Here is an 18909-nt window from a genome sequence, read left to right on the forward strand (position 1 = left end):
AGCTGGATGGAGAAAGACTGCAGAGATTCAAACCCAGGCCTGCTGGTGTGCAGAGCAAATGATAATATTATTATTTTGCAGTGCAGTTCATGGGATATATGTGTCCCGCTGGGAATTCCTGGGTGTCTGCTGGTGGCCTGTTAACTTGGTTCTTGAATATGCACTTTGCTCATAACTGTGCAGTTTGAAAACAGTGACTCATCCCCAAACTAGGCAGGGTTGAGTATCCGTCCTGTTTATGTTCCACATGCCACCTGCACTAACTTCTGAAGATAATCTATAATAAAAGCACTGTGATTAAAAAACAGAAAAACACACACCAACTGTTTTGTCTGTTGGTGCTTCTGACAAGAAAATAAACTCAGGAATCTCATTAACTTTAAAAAATCACATCTACTTAAGGTTTAATGACTAAAGCCAACTTTCTAACACATCTGTACAGTTCTCTGAACATATTCTGTTTTCACACTTAACTATGATGTTGTCATTTGTTTCTGTTTGATTCTGCAAGGGCAGAGACCTTGAAATATTCACATCTGGATTCCCCCATGGTTTGACCCAACTGAAGTCAGGCAGTGTTCACTGAAAGAAAGGTGTTCCCATAATGCCTGTATTAGCTTTCTTTTGGGGCTGTAAGAAGTTACCACAGATTTAGTGTCATAAAACAATATTCAATTCTGTTTCACACTTCTTGTGGGCCCGATGTCTGGATTCCATGGCTCAGCTGATTCTCTGCTTCCAGTGTCACAAGGCTGAAATCAAGGCGTCTATATTCCTTTCTGGAGAGTTGGGGAGGGGGTATAATCTGTTCCCAAGTTCATTCAGGTTGTCAGAATTCAGCTCTGTGAGGTTATAGGACTGAAGTCCCCATTTCCTTGCTGGCTCTTGGCAGGACTTCCTCTCAGCTTTTAGAAGCTGCCTGGATTCCCTGGCTTATGGCCACTTTCAAAGCCAGCAACAGTGGGCTGAGTTCCTCTCATACTTTGAATTTAATTCTTCTGCTTCATCTCTCCAAGACATCTCTTTTGCCTCCCTCTTCTGCTCTTAAGGGTTCATGTGATTACATTGGGGTCACCCAGATAATACAGAATCATCTTATTTTAAGGGCTTTATTTCCACTGGCAAAGTATCTTTTGCCAAAGAATGCTGGCTGGGCACGGTGGCTCACACCTGTAATCCCAGCACTTTGGGAGGCTGAGATGGGCGGATCACCTGAGGTCAGGAATTCAAGACAAGCCTGGCCAACATGGGGAAACCCTGTCTCTACTAAAAATACAAAAATCAGCTGGGTGAGGCCGGGCGCGGTGGCTCACGCCTGTAATCCCAGCACTTTGGGAGGCCGAGATGGGCGGATCACGAGGTCAGGAGATCGAGACCATCCTGGCTAACACGGTGAAACCCCGTCTCTACTAAAAAATACAAAAAACTAGCCGGGCGCGGTGGCGGGCGCCTGTAGTCCCAGCTACTCGGGAGGCTGAGGCAGGAGAATGGCGGGAACCCGGGAGGCGGAGCTTGCAGTGAGCTGAGATCCGGCCACAGCACTCCAGCCTGGGCGACAGAGCGAGACTCCGTCTCAAAAAAACAAACAAACAAACAAAAAAAAACAGCTGGGTGGGGTAGCACATGCCTGTAATCCCAGCTACTTGGGAGGCTGAGGCAGGAGGATCGCATGAACCCAGAAGGCGGAGGTTACAGTGAGGCAAGATCATGCCACTGCACTCCAGCCTGGGCAACAGAGCCAAACTCTGTCTCAAAAAACAAAAAAACAACAAAACAACATATTCACAGGTTCCAGGGACTAGGGCTTGGACAGTTTTGAGCAAGGGGGGAAGACATTATTCTGTCTACCACAGTGCCTGTATTAAACATGTAAATTTCAGTTATTCCCTGTAGGTCAGAGGGGAGTAAAGCTACTTCAGAAGACATCTGAAAGAAGCCAAATGACTTGCCAAAGAGTACTGTATCAGTTGTAGATTGGAAAAAAAAAAAGCTAAAAATCCTTTGTAAAAAATCAAGTCAAACAGTTTTCTGGGGGACGGTAGTTCCTCCTTTCTCTCAGGGTAGAGCTAGAGAGATTTTAAGAGGTGTCTTATTCTAACTTTGCAGTCTTTTCCCTTTGTAGGATTTTGCTTACCAGACTCAAAAGTTTTCTGTGACCAGTATTAGAAGCAGAACATTGAACCCCTTGGCATTAGAGTTTGGGCTACACCATAATGGTCTCCTGTCAATACTGGCTCTTGCTACCTGTTAACATTAGGGAGTGGGGGGTGTGTTTCCTCACCCAGGGAAACCTTTAAATGTGGCCACTGATCCTGCCTTCACAGTTTTTAAGAGCTGGCATCAATCCAACTCAAGACGGAATCTAGAAATGTTTCTGGACAACGACTGAACCTATAGGTACAGAAAACCTATGTGCTGGGCGCTCTCAATTTCATTTCAGGTTCTGAAACTAAGGCTCAGAGAAGCTAAGTACATTGCCCATTGTCTCTCACCTGGTAATAACAGCCACCATTTATTAAACATTTGCTCTATGCCAGGCGCCAAATCATGCGAACCTAATAATGTCAAGATCTCCCTTCACATCCTCTTCCAATCTGTCAAGAATTTTATGTTAATTTTAATTCCAATAATGCCATGAAATACAAGACAAATGCAGATCAGAAAACTGAGGCTCAGGTTGAGTGGACAGCCAGGGAGTGACTCAGCCAAGATTCCAGTCTAGGTCCGTTGGACTCCAGGGCCTGAGTTCTCTCCAGGGTACTGCCTCTAAAAACGCACTCAGGTGCATTCTAGTCAGTATGGCCCCAGAGTCCAAGTCCTTTATGCGACCCGTCAACGTATCACCAAGTTCCTCAAGTGGTAAGAACGCAGGCTCTGCAAATAAACAGCGGCCTGAAAGCATAGGAGGAAATGAGGAACCGTCAAAGTCCATCAACCGTGGAATAACCGTTTTACTGGTATGAGGGTCTTTCTGTCTCATTATTATGTGGCAGTGAGTCATTTAGGGGGGACCTAAAGGGAAAGTCCTGCCTCTCGTCCCCTACGAGAAGTATAGGTGAGAACCATTTAGGCGAGGAGAAACACGAAGTGGGAGCTGCGAGTCGAGCTCCCCATCTTCACTTCCCACCCGCACCCGCCCGGAGGTCCTGAGGCAAAAAGCACCTAAGGGGTTAAGGGCGGCCGGGGTAGCCCAGCCACCGCCCCTTCCCAGCATCGCCTCCCAGAATCCCTCAGGCACCCAGCCAGTTCCCGCACCTCGCGAGACTCTACCCAGCCCCTTCCCCGAACAGCGATGCGTCCCCGTTCCTAGCTGAGGTCGGTGCTAGGCGGAGGACGCCAGAGGGAGAGCGGAAGGGGGCCGCGGGGCACGCCGGGAAGTGTGGTCCACGCCCTTCACACGGCCATATTCTTCCGGAGCGGGGGAGGCCAGAGAGGCCGCTGGGACTACGACTCCCAGCCGTCCTTTCGGTTTGTTTTTGTTCAAAAAAAAAAAACCCCACACTCCCCCTCCTCACTCTTCACACACACTCACACACACCCACGGCAGACACGCACACACCCGGGCGCCGAAGGGAAAGCCGCGTTTCGCCCTCCCGCCCCGCCGCCGGTCCTGTCTCGGTCCCTCAGCAGAGCGGGAAAGCGGAGGCCGGAGCCGTGACCTCTGACCCCGTGGTTATGCGGAGTCGCCGCATTCCTTAGCGATCGCGGGGCAGCAGCCGCTGCCGCCGTGGGCGACTGACGCAGCGCGGGCGCGTGGAGCCGCCGCCGCCCCTCCCCCACCGCCGCTCTCGCGCCAGCCGGTCCCCGCGTGCCCGCCCCTTCTCCCCGGCCGCACCCGAGACCTCGCGCGCCGCCGCTGCCACGCCCCCCCCCCCCCACCGCCGCCGCCGCCGCCGCCCCAGCCCCGCGCCACCGCCCCAGCCCGCCCAGCCCAGAGGTCCCGCGTGGAGCTGCCGCCGCCGCCGGGGAGGAGGATGAAGGACAAACAGAAGAAGAAGAAGGAGCGCACGTGGGCCGAGGCCGCGCGCCTGGTGAGGCGGGTAGCCGAGGGGGGCTCCGTGGGGCTCGGTGGGGGTGGGCTCGCCGCGCACCCCCCACTGGAGGGGGAGGGGCGAGGCCCTGCCCACCGCGGGAGGGGGCGGGGCCATCTTCCTTTAAGAACGGGACAGCCCCGCAAGGCGCGGGGTGGGGAGCGCTCCGCCGGGATGGGATGTGGCGCCTTTTTCCGCTTGCCCTACACGCCACCCCCCGCCCAGCTAAATTCCTGCGGAGGGGCGAGCTGGCAGGCCGGCTCCTCCCCCTCGGGGCAGCGGGGTCCCGCCTCCCCTCCCCCACTATTTGGCAGCGTCTGGGGGTCTGGGGCAGCTTCGTTCATTCACCCGGGGGAGTTGGGTTTCCGGGAAGGGTCGGAAGCTCCTCCCTCGCTTCATGGTGGGTAATGGGGTGGTGCCTTTGACTCCGGGGGTGGAAAAGCGACCCCACATTCAAGGACGCCAGTGGCATTTTGAGCTTTACCAATCTAAACCAGGTGCGTGGAGGGAAGAAAGTGCTTACTCCCAGCTTGAATCCTGAGCAGCGGTTCTCTAACTTTAGTGTCCTGTGGGCGACACCTGAGAGGCGGTTAGTAACGCTCCTCCTAGGGCCCTCCATAAGACCTGCTGAGCCTCAGGGTCTGGGATAGAGCCTGGGAATCTGCGCTTTCACCGGCTTACCAGGTGATTGAAACGCAGTGGCTCACGGACCCCACTTTGAGAAACGCTGACTGGGGTGCTTGCCTTCAGAAGCTGGACTGGAAATGGGTACTTTGAGGAGAACTGAATCCACTTTGCAAAGAATGTATGTTGGACAAAGACAAAGTGTCTCTGTTGAGAGACATTGTTCACTGAGGATTAGCAAGGGAGAGCGTAATTTGAGTGTTTGAAGCCGCTTCGTTCAACTGATGGGGGTTGTGAATTTTGTGTTCAGAGCGTCAGAGGACCTGCAGGTGAAATAGCTTCCTTTTGGATTGCACCCACAAAGCTCAGAGACTTTGAGACATACTCGTGTAACATCTGCTGATACCAGTAGTAACAGGTTATACTAAGATGTCAGTTCCTAAGATCTGTCACACAGGGAGGTTGTGGTGCGGATAGCATAAGTGTCTCTTGACACTCTAGTTTATATGTAATTGTCGTAATTCAGTTTTAATGATGAGTGAAGCTCAGACTTAATTTTCTCTCATTTTGAAGTGAGTTTTCTGCGTCAAAGGTGTTGTGCAAAAAAAAAAAAAAAAAAAAGACCGTATGGGGGGTGGGGTTGATACAAACCTGAAGTACACCTTTTTCTTTCTCGAAGTCTGTAAAAGTTACTGATTTATAAAAACTGAAGGAATTTGGGCTACAGAATTTTCATTGGTGCTTGCTGTCCTCTTCCCTAGTCATTTGTTGCCCAGGGAACAAAAATAGCAATTGTTTGTATGCTGAAGTTTTGTGCTTCAGTTTATTTTGGCCTGGCATGTGAAGTTTGAAGATTTTGAGGTTCCGAAATATTTTTTTTTCCTGATTCAGTCAAAATTGGAAGCTCGGGCTAGTTTTCAGGATCTTGTAGAAATTTCAGGATTTCTCTAATGGTTCTTTACCTGGAAACAAATATAGGCCTGATGGGGAGTGGGAGAGAGCTCTCATTCTCCTGGACGATGAGTTTTGTGTGTTCATTGACATTGTCCTTGGCGTTCCTGTTAATGCGGGTGTTTATGACCCTGGGCACCCAAGGAAATTTGCTTGCCAGAGTTTTACTTGTTAGAGGTAGGTGAAAGTACCTTTAAATCCTGTTATTTATGTCTTGACAGAATTATAAAATCTGTTTCAAAGTTCTGTTGGCTCTTACTAGTTGACTTTAGGAATTTGGGGTCCACTGTGAAGTCTCTTTAGATTCTCGAATTTACTGTGGTCTGAACTTCAACATCGAGGTTGCTCTTTCTGTTTTATCATTGACTTCAAACCGGATTATCAGAGTAAGTTATTTCTCTTTTTCTTCTAAGGCTCTTCATTAAAAATAGTAATATGAATAGGAATTACCTTGTTTTTGTTTGTTTGTTTGTTTTGTTTGTTTGGAGTTTCTTTCGCTGCCCAGGCTGGAATGCAATAGCACCATCTTGGCTCACCGCAAGCTCTGCCTCCCAGGTTCAAGTGATTCTCCTGCCTCAGTCTACCCTAGTAGCTGGGATTACAGGCATGTGCCACCATGCCCCGCTAATTTTGTATTTTTCGTAGAGATGGGGTTTCTCCATGTTGGTCAGGCTGGTCTTGAACTTGTGACCTCAGGTTATCCACCCACCTTGGCCTCCTAAAGTGCTGGGATTACAGGCGTGAGCCACCGCGCCTAGTCTATGAATAGGAATTACTTTATGGTGGTGTTATACATGTGAAAAAGGATTTGTGAGACTTTGGGAGGCTGAGGCAGAATAATCACTTGAAGCTAGGAGTTCAAGATGAGCCTGGGCAACATAGACCCGGTCTCTACAACAGCAGAAACAAAATGAGCTGGGCATGGTGGTGCACACCTGTGGTCCTAGCTACTTGGGAGGCTGAGGAGTTGGAGGCTGCAGTGGCCAATGACTGATTGTGCCACTGCCCTCCAGCCTGGGTGATAGAGGGAGATCCTGACTCTAAAAAAATAACGAGGCTGCGCGTGGTGGCTCATGCCTGTAATCCCAGCACTTTGGGAGGCTGAGGTGGGTGGATCACAGGGTCAGGAGTTCTAGACCAGCTTGGCCAACATGGTGAAACCCAGTCTCTACTAAAAATACAAAAATTAGCCAGGTGTGGTGGTTCATGCCTGTAATCCCAGCTGCTTGGAGGGGTGGGGGGCGCTGAGGCAGGAGAATCGCTTGAACTTGGGAGGTGAAGGTTGCAGAGAGCCAAGGTCATGCCACTGCACTCCAGCCTGGGGGACAGAGTGAGACTCCGTCTCAAAAAAAAAAAAAAAAAAAAAAGGACTCATGAGAATATGATATGTAATTTGTGTATCTTTTGTGTGTTTTTTGTTTTAGAATTTTCCATTTCTTTGGATGGGACTGGATGGTAGGTAAGGGGGAACTTTTTAAGAGTCCTAGACTGGGCGCGGTGGCTCACGTCTGTAATCCCAGCACTTTGGGAGGCTGAGGCAGACGGATCACCTGAGGTCAGGAGTCCGAGACTAGCCTGGCCAACATGGTGAAACCCTGTCCCTACTAAAAATACAAAAATTAGCCAGGCGTGGTGGTGGTGCATGCCTGTAACCTCCGCTACTCGGGAGGCTGAGGCAGGAGAATCACTTGAACCCGGGAGGTGGAGGTTGCAGTGAACCGAGATTGCGCCACTGCACTCCAGTGGCGGCAGTGAGACTCCATCTCAAAAACAAAACAAAAGAAAAAAATAGCCCTCTTAATGTTTAAAAAAAGTTTCTGTAACACTGTGTGCTGGAGAATTTGTGAGAGCTTAACACTGGACTGAGAGAAACTTGACCAGGAGGGAACGTAGGACAGTTGAACATTAGAACACCTGAACACTACTCTTCTCTTTGGGCAGGTGAATTTGGACTCCTTGCAATGGCAATTGTATGCACTTCCTTGGGAACACTTTCAGATTGCTCCTGACCCCAGGAGCAATCTGGTGACTAGAGTGTTACTGGGAATCCTTTTAAAAAATTGTTTTTGCAGAGGAAAGAAGATTCTTCTTGAGAATTTCAGTGTAGTATACCCCAGAAGATTGATTTTTGCAGATGTTTAATTATGCTGTTGAAAAATAGATACTCTTTCTTTCACACATTTTGTAGTATTGTCTTTTCTAGATGCAAGACGTAGACCTTACGTGGTTGGGTGGATATCTTCCAACTTGTTATGAGCAGTTTGTTTGGGAGAAATAGCCAAGGGGATTTCCCTTTAAATTGAGGACCCTAAATGGATTCTCCCTGGCTCTGAGAAACTCTTTGTTGCATGCTTTATCTTTTACTTTGATTCGTGACTGACCAGTTCTTACATCAAACATTTTTTTTCCCCTTTGAAGTAAGAGAAGACTTTTTTTTTTTTTTAAATGTAGTCTAGAAAGAGACTAGGAATAGAACACTGCTGACTTGTTCTTATACCAAAAGCTGGAGGCATAAACAGTTTTAATAAAAGTGAATGCTTTGTATCTTTTGATGTAACTTCCCTTTAGAGATTCTGTTTCCCCTGTCTTAAATTCTCAGGCTATTGCTGATTGCTGTTTAAATAATTGGTAGTTACTATTTGAGTCATGCTTCTTTTAAAAAATGCTACAAAAATTCGCTAGCTCAGCTTTCATTTAGTTAGTATCAAAGAAATGATATCTGTGGCAGTGAACATTAGTAGCTTGTTCCAGGGTTTATTGTAGGTTTGTTCAAGTCAGTACTGCCTGTCTTGGCACTTAGGTTCTTGGAATACAAAGGTGGATGAGGTTTGCCCCCTCAGGGCTTATGGTCGTCTGGGGATGGAGAAGGTCCAGACACAGGAACAGAATTTTACTGTAGTCATGATACATGTTATCATAGTTGTATAAATCATAAACAGATATCCCAGTTGCTGCCTCTTGTCCAGTCATAATTATGAATAGTTTCTCCTTTCAACTGTCCTGGTTTGGAAGATAATTGTATGTGTTATGAAACAATGGGGACATTGAAAAGAGACTTTTACTTCTGCCTGGCAGAGATCAGGGAAGGCTTCCTGGAGGAAGGTGCTTTCTGAGCTCAATCTTGAAGGGTAACTAGGAGTTAGGCCAGTCACAGAGGGCATAAGCAGGAGCTGGTGACAACACATAGCAGGAGAGAGAGAGAGAGAGAAAGGGTGAGAGGGAGTGTGTGTATTTGCAAAGTGTGAGAATTAGCTATATCTACAAATTATTGGAACATAAAGTTTGTGGAGTGTCATTGTGGATGGGTAGAGACAGGCAGAGACCAGATTGTGAGAGTTCCATATGTCAGGCCAGTGAGCACCTACTCTGTGCCAGGCACTGTAAGCATTACTTACATTGTCTCTAATCTGTTCAATAACTCTGAGAGGAAGACATCAGTATCCTTCAAAAGAGAACCTAGGTTCAGGTTGGGTTGTAATTTGCCCTAGTTTAGAACGTAAGAATTTGAATCTAACTCTAGATCCTGTTCTTTACCAGTGGGCCAGTGGACTTTGGAAGCTTCAGCTTTTGCAGTATGTGATTAAGGTGCTGTTGAAGGATTTTATTTGCTTTCTATTTTTATTACTATTTTTTGAGACAGAGTCTCATTCTGTCACTGTGGCTGAAGTGCAGTGGCGCCATCACAGCTCACTGCAGCTTCCACTTCTGGGCTCATGATTCTCCCACCTCAGCCTCCTGTGTAGCTGGGATTACAGGCATGCGCCACCATGCCCAGCTAGTTTTTTATATATTTTTGTAGAGACAGGGTTTCACCATGTTGCCCAGGCTGGTTTTGAACTCCTAGGCTCAAGCAATCTGCCCACCTTGGCCTCCCAAAGTGCTGGGATTACAGGTGTGAGACACTTTACCCAGCCATATATTTTTTTAGATTCTTTTTTTTTTTTTTTTTTTTTTACTTGAGATGGAGTCTTGCTCTGTCGCCCAGGCTGGAGTGCAGTGGCGCGATCTCAGCTCACTGCACTCAGCTTCTCCCCCCTCAGCTTCCCGAGTAGCTGGGACTACAGGCGCCCACCACCATGCCCGGCCAGTTTTTTTGTACTTTTTAGTAGAGACGGGGTTTCACCATGTTAGTCAGGATGGTTTCGATCTCCTGACCTCGTGATCCACCCGCCTCAGCCTCCCAAAGTGCTGGGATTACAGGCGTGAGCCACCGCACCTGGCCCCCATTTTCAGAAATTCTTTAAAGAGATGAGGTTTCACTGTGTTACCCAGGCTGGAGTGCTGGGCTATACACAGGCAGGATCATGGCGCACTACATCCTGGAGCTCCTGAGCTCAAGTGACCCTCCTGCCTCAGTCTCAGCTGGGGCTATAGGTGTGCACCACTGTGCCTGGCCTGTTGAAGGATTTTAGAGTTAAAAGTGATGAGGGCAGGTTTGCTTTACTGGGTTGACCTCAGGCTATAACATGTAAGTTCTACCACAGCAGGGATTTGGTCTTGTTTACTGTGAATCCCTAGAATTGTGCCTGGCACAAGGTAGGTGTTGCATGTGTTTGTTGATTGAAGGATGACAACAGAGTCAGAATGGATTTGAGGAAAGCAGGACTGGATGGAGGGATAGACATTAAGAGGCTGTTGTGTTGGGTCAGGAAAGAGACTGGTTTTGGGACTTGGGGGACAGATGAGAGAGAAGGATGACACCTGCGTTTCTGAATTAGGTGATTATACAGGCTGTCAATCAAGGTAGGGAATACAGGAAGAAGAGTGGGTCTGGAGAAGAGGTGAATTAGAATTGCCAATTAGATGAATTAAGAGTAGAGCTGAATTAGAGTAGATAATGAAGGGGTACAATCAGTACACAACTGAATATTTGAATCTGAAATTTGGGGGAGACGTCAGGGCTAGAGGTAGAGATTAGATAGTTATCAGAATTTAGGTAGTGGCTGAAACTGAGATGATAATGTTACCCATGGAGAATGGAAAATCTGAAAAGAGAAGCAAAGAATAGGATCATGAGAAATAGGGGTTTTATTTTAGTACCTTCTCCAAACCTTGACTTTAGTGCTGAGGTCTTATGTTCTTCCATAGAGTACCTTCCGCAGCAGACCTGTCAGACAAGATTGGGCACGTCCAGGGTGGTATGGCCACAGACAGCAGTGTCCTATCAGACTTACTGCTTTATGTGTTGCTTGTGACAGCAGTACTTGGTTATGGTAGTTAAATGGACTGTAAGATGTTAGCTTGATTTGGAGTACCCTCAGTAGCTACACAGGTAGACAAAGTACAAAGATATTGACAGCTTTTTTCCTCTTTTAGAAGAATAACATATCTAAGAACTCTTAAAGCAAGAGAGCTGCAGTTGCACACTAAGAAAATACTGCAATACTGCCATGACTTGGTTATAGATGATGCTAACATAAATGGGATATTCTGCTTCTCATTGCACCAGTCATGCAGAATCATAGCATCATATTGCCAAATGGCAGAACGTACTGTGGCAGTTAACACCACAGATTAACAACACAGTGGCAAAAAGCACCGTTTAAAAATATGGGTACTTGGTCGGGTGTGGTGGCTCACTTCTATAATCCCAGCACTTTAGGAGGGTGAGGTGGGCAGATCACCTGAGATCAGGAGTTCGCCTGGCCAACATGGTGAAGCTCCGTCTCTACTAAAATACAAAAGCATTGGTGCAGTGATTCTTGGACTTTTATGTGCATAAGAATCACTTGGTAGGTCTGGAATAGGGGCCATGAATTTGCACACATATATATATGTATGTATAGGTAGTAATTAAACTTCCTTGGGAAAGAAAATGTGAATGCATTTCTGTCTCATGTTTCTTGTGCAGTGCTGTATATTCTGTGGTTTAGCAGTATTAACAGCCTCAAGTTAAACAGTAACCAATGTTGCTAAGGTCTCACATACTATACAATGTATGCTGAGAAGATATGCATCCTTAGAATTGAGAATTTGAACATTTCAGTTAATTGCAGTAACTTTCAGTAACTGGATATATGTGTGATTTGATTTCTGAAGTAATTTTAACTGTGGAAAAAGTAAGTTGTCACCAGTGGTACCTCATAGCAGAACTTTAGCCCATGATATATGGACGGATGGATATAAATGGAAATTGCACACTGAAATTAGGACGTTTATATTTCTTCAGGTTTTAGAAAACTACTCGGATGCTCCAATGACACCAAAACAGATTCTGCAGGTCATAGAGGCAGAAGGACTAAAGGAAATGAGGTTTGTATTGTTCTTGTTGCTTAACGTGAGGGTTTCATAGGACATGTGTCTTTCTGTAGTTGTGTAGTGATATGAGTAAGTAAACGTGTGTATATGTTTGTGCTTCTGTGTCTGATAGTGAAGCAGAACTATCCATTTCCCAAATTATGTGTCGTCTGAGTGGAGGGGTAGCAGTGGGTGAACATCTATTTGTTTTCATTTAGAGGTGCAGTGGTTTTCCCCATCTCCTTGCTCTTCCTTAAATCTTGGCATAGAGCTTGTTTTTTGTGTAAGGAGGCAGGGCACATTTTCTCTCGTGCTGTTTCAGAAGTTTCAGACCTGATAGCCTCTATTGTGCCTAACACTACCCTTTTCTCTATGCTGTATCCCTGAAGTTCTTTCTTTTAGGATAAAAGAACGGTGGTCTCATCAACATAAAAAACCCACTGACTTTTTTCCCCCTACTAATTCCAGTCACATATTATATGAATTTACTAAATTTTGAGGTGACCTTTGTTTTCTAAATTTATGGCATAGTTTTCCTGGAGAAGTAACAAGTTAGAAACATAGAATTGCTGGCCTGAAAGCCAGTGACTATCTTTAATCTTTCTTTTTCCTTATCCTAACTTCAAACTTTAAAAAAAAAAAAAAAAAAGGGCTGAGTGTGATGGCCCACGCCTGTAATCCCAGCACTTTGGGAGGCCAAGGCAGGCAGATCACTTGAGGTCAGGAGTTCAAGACCAACCTGGCCAACATGGCAAAACCCAGTATCTACTAAAAATACAAAGATTAGCCGGTGTGGTGATGCATGCCTGTAGCCTGTAGTTCCAGCTTGGGAGGATGAGGCTGGAGAATCGCTTGAACCCGGGAGACGGAGGTTGCAGTGAGCTGAGATTGTACTGCTGCACTCCAGCCTGGTTGACAGAATGAGACTCCGTCTTAAAAAATGAAACAAAACAAAACAAAAAAAAGTCCTTAAATGAGGAAAGAGGAGAGCACTACACAGTCCCTGCCTGGGACTCAGAGCAAACTTCATGTTTTTGCTAGTCAAACTTAGCAAATTGACCTTTTAGGGTCAGAAGGCCCTCACTTTCCTGTTGTCAGTTCAAACATTCTCAAGTTGATGTTTTGTGGGGAGGGAAGATTTAAGATTGTCTACATCACATTTATTTGACTTGTACTTATCCACTGTGTAGTGTTATAATTGTGCTTTATTTTTGTTTTTATGGGCTATTTCCCATCATGCTGCTGTCTGCATTGCTGTTGGACCACTTTGCCTATAGAAGGTAAATGAGTCCCTTTGGGACATGTGGAATTGAAAACCTTAACTTGTTTCTGCTTCTTGTTCTTAGAGGAATTATGAAGCAGTCATGGTGGCTCATGATGAGTGAGCAGCTCTGTAATTTGTAGACAGAGGTATAATATGTAGGAGTCACAGAAGAGCTGTGCCAGCATGCTGTTCTCCTTGTAGCAGAGATGCTAGCACACCCACTTGATACTCCAGATTTTGCACAAGGTTTCTTTTAGAGATTGGTTCTTGGTGAAAAATTTTTTAGCATCCAGTGTGTTCCAAGGCAAAATAAGTAATAGTTTTTTAATGGTTTTTTTAGACTCAGAATTTATTTTTAACACTGCATAAATTAGGGCCTCTAGTTCTGAAACATGCGAAGAGGCTTACTTAAGCTATTTATATATTTTTTAACATGCTGGGGAGAGGGAAAAGAGGGTGCACAGGTGACTCCTAGCACTAATATGCTAGTGCCAAACTCAGTTAATATTAATAATGGGCATTTGTTGATTTTTTTGGTAGCTTTTCTATTTTAAGATTCAGTAAGTAGCATCCTTCGCACTGAACTGTCACCGTTTCGCAACCTGCTGTTGTGGTAAGGACCATGAAACAACTGAGTATGCCATTGTTTCAGTTTAATGTTTAAGCATTACTGGGAACTAAATCCACTTGACTGTCTTTTTGCATTTAGGTTTAAATAATTGTTCCCGCGTAGATACAGAATAAAACTCAATCTCCCCACTCCCAACAGAGAAAAAAAACAAATGAAATACTGTTCTTTTTGTTTACTTACTAGAAAATGTTTAACTGGAAAAAAAGTTCTGCTTGTTTTATTGCCAAAGGACCATTGATTTTGTGATTCTTTGTGATAATCTGTGGCAGTTTCTGAGTATGATATGTAAATTGAAATATAGAGGCTAGGAAGCTTTTAATAGTAAAATTTTATTAAAATTTTATTTATTAAAATATAATTTGAAAAAATTGTGTGGTTTTTCTGAATTTCTTGAAAATTTGATTTATATTGTCAAAAAGCACTGAAGAAGTGTTAGGTATGGATTTCAAGTATCACATAATGTTTATTCCAGAGTTCCCTGAGTGTGATTTATGTGAATTTCATTTGGTTATTCTTTTACTATTTTCACAGTGAAATTGTCATGAGATTTTTTCTTTTGTATTTCTTGCTTAGCTTTTTCTCATTTAAGAATGAATTGGAGGGATTAGGTCTTTAGGCAGATGGATTGTATGACCCTCATCCATTCTTTTGTGGTTTTACAGTGGGACGTCCCCTCTCGCATGCCTCAATGCTATGCTACATTCCAATTCAAGAGGAGGAGAGGGGTTGTTTTATAAACTGCCTGGCCGAATCAGCCTTTTCACACTCAAGGTAAGTGATATAAACTCTGTCTTGGTGCATTGATTCTTGGACTTTTAATGTGCATAAGAATCACCTGGTAGGTCTGGAATAGGGGCCATGAATTTGCATTTCTTATGCAGTCAGATGACACTGATGTTGTTCTTTTTTTTTTTTTTTTTGAGACGTAGTCTCGCTCTGTCACCCAGGCTGGAGTGCAATGGGGCGAGATCTTGGCTCATTGCAACCTCTGCCTCCCGTGTTCAAGAGATTCTCCTGCCTCAACCTCCCAAGTAGTTGGGACTACAGGCACGTGCTACCACGCCCAGCTAATTTTTAAATTTTTTTAATAGAGACGGGGTTTCGCCATGTTGGCCGGGCTGGCCTCGAAATCCTGACCTCAGGTGATCCACCTGCGTCGGCCTCCGAAGTGCTGGGATTACAGGCATGAGCCACCACACCTGGCCAGATGCTGTTAGTTGTAAATGGCACTTTGAGGTGTTCGAATATGAATCGGATATTAGAAATTATTTAGTCATAGCAGCTCTTGTCTGTGTGTTCATCTTTGCTTGTCTGTATCTTTGTAGATTGTACAAAATTGAAGCATAACTATGTATGGGGATAATTGCAGATGTGCCTTTTTTTTTTTTTTTTTTTTTTTTAATTCTGAGATGGAGTCTCGCTCTGTTGCCCAGGCTGGAGTGCAGTGGTGCAATCCCAGCTCATTGCAACCTCCACCTCCCAGGTTTAAGCAGTTCTGCCTCAGCCTCCTGAGTAGCTAGGATTACAGGCGTGCACTACCATGCCCAGGTAATTTTTGTATTTTTAGTAGAGACGGGGTTTCACCATGTTGGCCAGGCTTGTCTTGAACTCCTGACCTCATGATCTATCCACCTCAGCCTCCCAAAGTGCTCGGATTACAGGCGTGAGCCACCGCGCCAGGCCACAGATGTGCCTTAATTAGGATTTTGTTGTAGTAATTATGTGTAGAATAAATTACTGGGCAGCTAAAGTAAGACCTACTGTATGGAAAATAACTGAAATGTGAACATAGTTGTGGAAATTCAAAAACTCATTAACATTTACTAAGTGACAGTAATTATAAAGGAAGAGTACTTAAATCAGGTAGAGTTCATAATAAAGCTTAAATAGGGCTGAAATGAACAGGCTAATTATTTTTCCACCATTTGTGATATATATGGCAATCATTTAGACCAGGGGTCTGAAAACATTTTCTGTAAAGGACCAGAAAATCAATGTTTTTCGTTTTGTGGATCATACTGTCTTTGTCTTAAGCACTCAGGTCTGTCCTTGTAGTAGGAAAGCAGCCATACCCAAATGAATGGGCATGGCTGTGTCCCAATAAAAAAAAAAAAAAAGAGTATTTTGTGTACAGATGTTTGTTTTACTTATGAAAACAGGCTGCAGGTCGGATTTGATTTGGGGCTCTACTTTGCCGACCCCTGATTTAGACATAAGATGACTTGTCGACATTGGAGAAACTGAGAATTTGATGCTGACCCTTTCATTCTTCCATAGTATGTTATAAATTGTAGCGGTCAGTACAAACTTTTTTCTTTAAGTTTTGTTTTCTTGATGGACTGCATTCAAAATAAATACCTGAACAAATACCAACTATAAAACATGAAGCCATAAAACTTGGTCTTTATATATAAATAAAGTTTGTCTTGTGGTCAGATATCTGTGCTGTTTTCTATATTGTTTTTATATCCAGTAGTTTGGTCTTCTTTTTCCTTTCAGTTTTGCATACTTTTCTTGTGATTGAGCCTTGGAAGAGACAGAGCCACTGAGCTCAAAACCTAGCTTTGTAGGGTCGGGTGTGGTGGTTCACACCTGTAATCCCAGCACTTTGGGAGGCTAAGGCAGGAGGGTTGCTGAAACTCAGGAGCATGAGACCTTGTCTCTATTTAAAAAAAAAAAAAAGCCTTGCATGGTGGTGTGTGTGCGGTGGTGTGTGTGCTTGTAATCTTAGCTACTCAGGAGGCTGAGGCAGAAGGGTAGCTTGGAGATAGAGGCTGCAGTGAGCTGTGATCACACCACTGCTCTCCAGCCCGGGCCACATAGCAAGACCCTGTCTCAAAACGAAAACCTAGCTTTGTAACTTGGGAGGGATTTAACCCCTCTTTTTGGTGGAATGTGCATCCCTGGCATTGAGTCAGTCCTTAATAAATGATAGCCTTTATGATGATCTGAGGTTTATCATCCTTAATTGCCTGTTAATAGCACTTTTCTATTAATATTATATATTTTTTGAGACAGGGTCTTGTTCTGTCACCTGGGCTGGAGTGCAGTGGCACAATCAGAGGTCACTGCAGCCTTGACCTCCTAGGCTCAAGTGGTCCTCCCACCTCAGCCTTCTGAGTAGCTAGGACTGCAGGCACATACCACCATGCCTGGCTAATTTTTTTGTATTTTTTGTGGAGAAGGAGTTTTGCCATGTTGCCCAGGCTAGTCTCGAACTCCTGGGGTCAAGCGATCCACTGACTGTGGCCTCCCAAAGTGCCAGGATTACAGACAGGAGCCACTGCACCTGGCCTATTATTTTTTAATGTAATATTAATTTATATTTTTAGAAACAGGGTCTCACTCTGTTGTCCACAGCTAGAGTGCAGTGGTATAATCATAGCTCACTGTAGCCTTGAACTCCTGGGCTCAAGCAGTAGTGCCACCTCAGCCTCCCGAGTGGTGTACACCACCACCCGGCTAATTTTTAAATTTTTTTGTAGAGATGAAGTCTTGCTATGTTGGTTAAACTGGTCTCAAACTCCTGGCCTCAAGTGATCTTCCCACCACAGCTTCACAAAGCACTGGGATTACAGGTGTGAGCAACCATACCTGGCCCTCTATTATCATGTATATAGTGTACTGTTACATATGTTGTAATTATATACAGTTGTAATTATTTAATACATATTATATGTTTATTACAAATATGCCTGTTAATGATATATTCTATTTTTAAAAGGAAGGATAGTTACTTTTTTCTATGAGTATCTTAAGGGCAGGAACTGAGTTTTATTTATGTTTGTAATTTGGCTCTGGGCAGAATTCTTGCTTGGCATAGTACATGCTTTATGCGTGAACTGAATTATATTTCTTCATCTTAATTTTACAGGCATGAGCCACTGCACCAGGCCCCTTCATCTTAATTTTAATATATCTTTGAATAAACACCATTGTATGAACCTGCTGTAAGCTTGGGAGTGGTCTGTTAGTCTACAGCTTGTGTCTGAGACGTGCTAATTGAATATTTGCTCAGTACGTCATCTTAACTGCCTTTGGCTTTATGTTGCTTATCCTTCATAGTATCTTGTTCATTGGCCTTTTACATCCATAGGCATCACTTCTCTGATATTCGTTGTGCTCTTATAATGGATTAATGGTTTGCTTGGTTGGTTTCTCTAGTTAGACTGTAAACTCCTTGAGAGCAGAGTCTGTATTTTATTCATTACTCACAGTACTAGGTACATAGTTGCCTTCAATAAATATATATTTAACGAACGAATTTAGTGAATAATGGCTACATTTTTGTACTTTGTTATTCTTTTTTTCTTTTTTTTTTCCTGAGACCATGTCTTGCTCTGTCACCCATGCTGGAGTGTGGTGGTGTGATCTTGGCTCACTGCAACCTCCACCTCCCAGGTTCAAGTGATTCTCCTGCCTCAGCCTCCTGAGTAGCTGGGACTACAGGCGTGCACCACCATGCCTGGCTAAATTTTGTATTTTTAGTAGAGATGGAATTTTACTGTGTTGGCCAGGCTGGTCTTGAACTTTTGACCTCGTGATCCATCTGCCTCGGCCTCTCAAAGTGTTGGGATTACAGGCGTGAGCCACCACACCCAACCTTCATTATTCTTTTGACATTTGATGATAAATACTGTTACTAATGTTCTTTTTTTTTTTTCTTTTTTTTTTTTGGTAGAGACAGCCTCACTTTGTTGCCCAGGCTGGTCTTGAACTTTTGGACTCAAACATCCACCCACCTCAGCCTCCCAAAGTGTTGGGATTACAGGCATGAGCCACCTCGTCTGTCCTTGTTCATAATTTTGATGGGCTGGGCGCAGTGGCTCACACCTGTAATCCCAGCACTTTGGGAGGCTGAGGTGGGTGGATCACTTGAGGTCAGGAGTTCAAGACCAGCCTGGCCAACATGGTGAAACCCCGTCTCTACTAAAAATACAAAAATTAACTGGGCGTGGGTGTGCACGCCTGTAATCCTAGCTACTCAGGAGGCTGAGGCAGGAGAATCGCTTTAACCCGGGAGATGGAAGTTGCAGTGAGCTGAGATTGTGCCATTGCACTCCAGCCTGGGTGACAAGAGGGAAACTCCATCTCAAAAACAATTTTGATGAAACTGTCCCTAGATTTGCATCTGGCATCTAGCTCATGTCTCAGAGCCAGAATGAAGAATG

At 44.7% G+C, this 18909-nt stretch overlaps 1 protein-coding gene across 12 annotated transcripts in view; it reads left to right on the plus strand.

Annotated features, from left to right (window-relative positions):
• Positions 1-2048: 2048 nt before the first annotated feature.
• ASXL1 (ASXL transcriptional regulator 1) overlaps positions 2049-18909 on the plus strand; it is a 76336-nt gene continuing 59475 nt past the window's right edge. Inside the window, exons 1-6 of one of the 12 annotated variants that reach the window (XM_021921152.2) lie at positions 4216-4528; positions 5828-5992; positions 7031-7061; positions 11776-11858; positions 13121-13123; positions 14401-14509. In XM_021921152.2, coding sequence (XP_021776844.2) covers positions 7059-7061; positions 11776-11858; positions 13121-13123; positions 14401-14509 — 198 coding nt within the window. In that variant the 5' untranslated portion in view covers positions 4216-4528; positions 5828-5992; positions 7031-7058. The other 11 variants (XM_031656653.1, XM_021921151.2, XM_009216344.4 and 8 more) reach the window with 11 other exon arrangements.

This window comes from Papio anubis, chromosome 16 (assembly GCF_008728515.1).
Source record: "Papio anubis isolate 15944 chromosome 16, Panubis1.0, whole genome shotgun sequence".
NCBI lineage: Eukaryota > Metazoa > Chordata > Mammalia > Primates > Cercopithecidae > Papio > Papio anubis.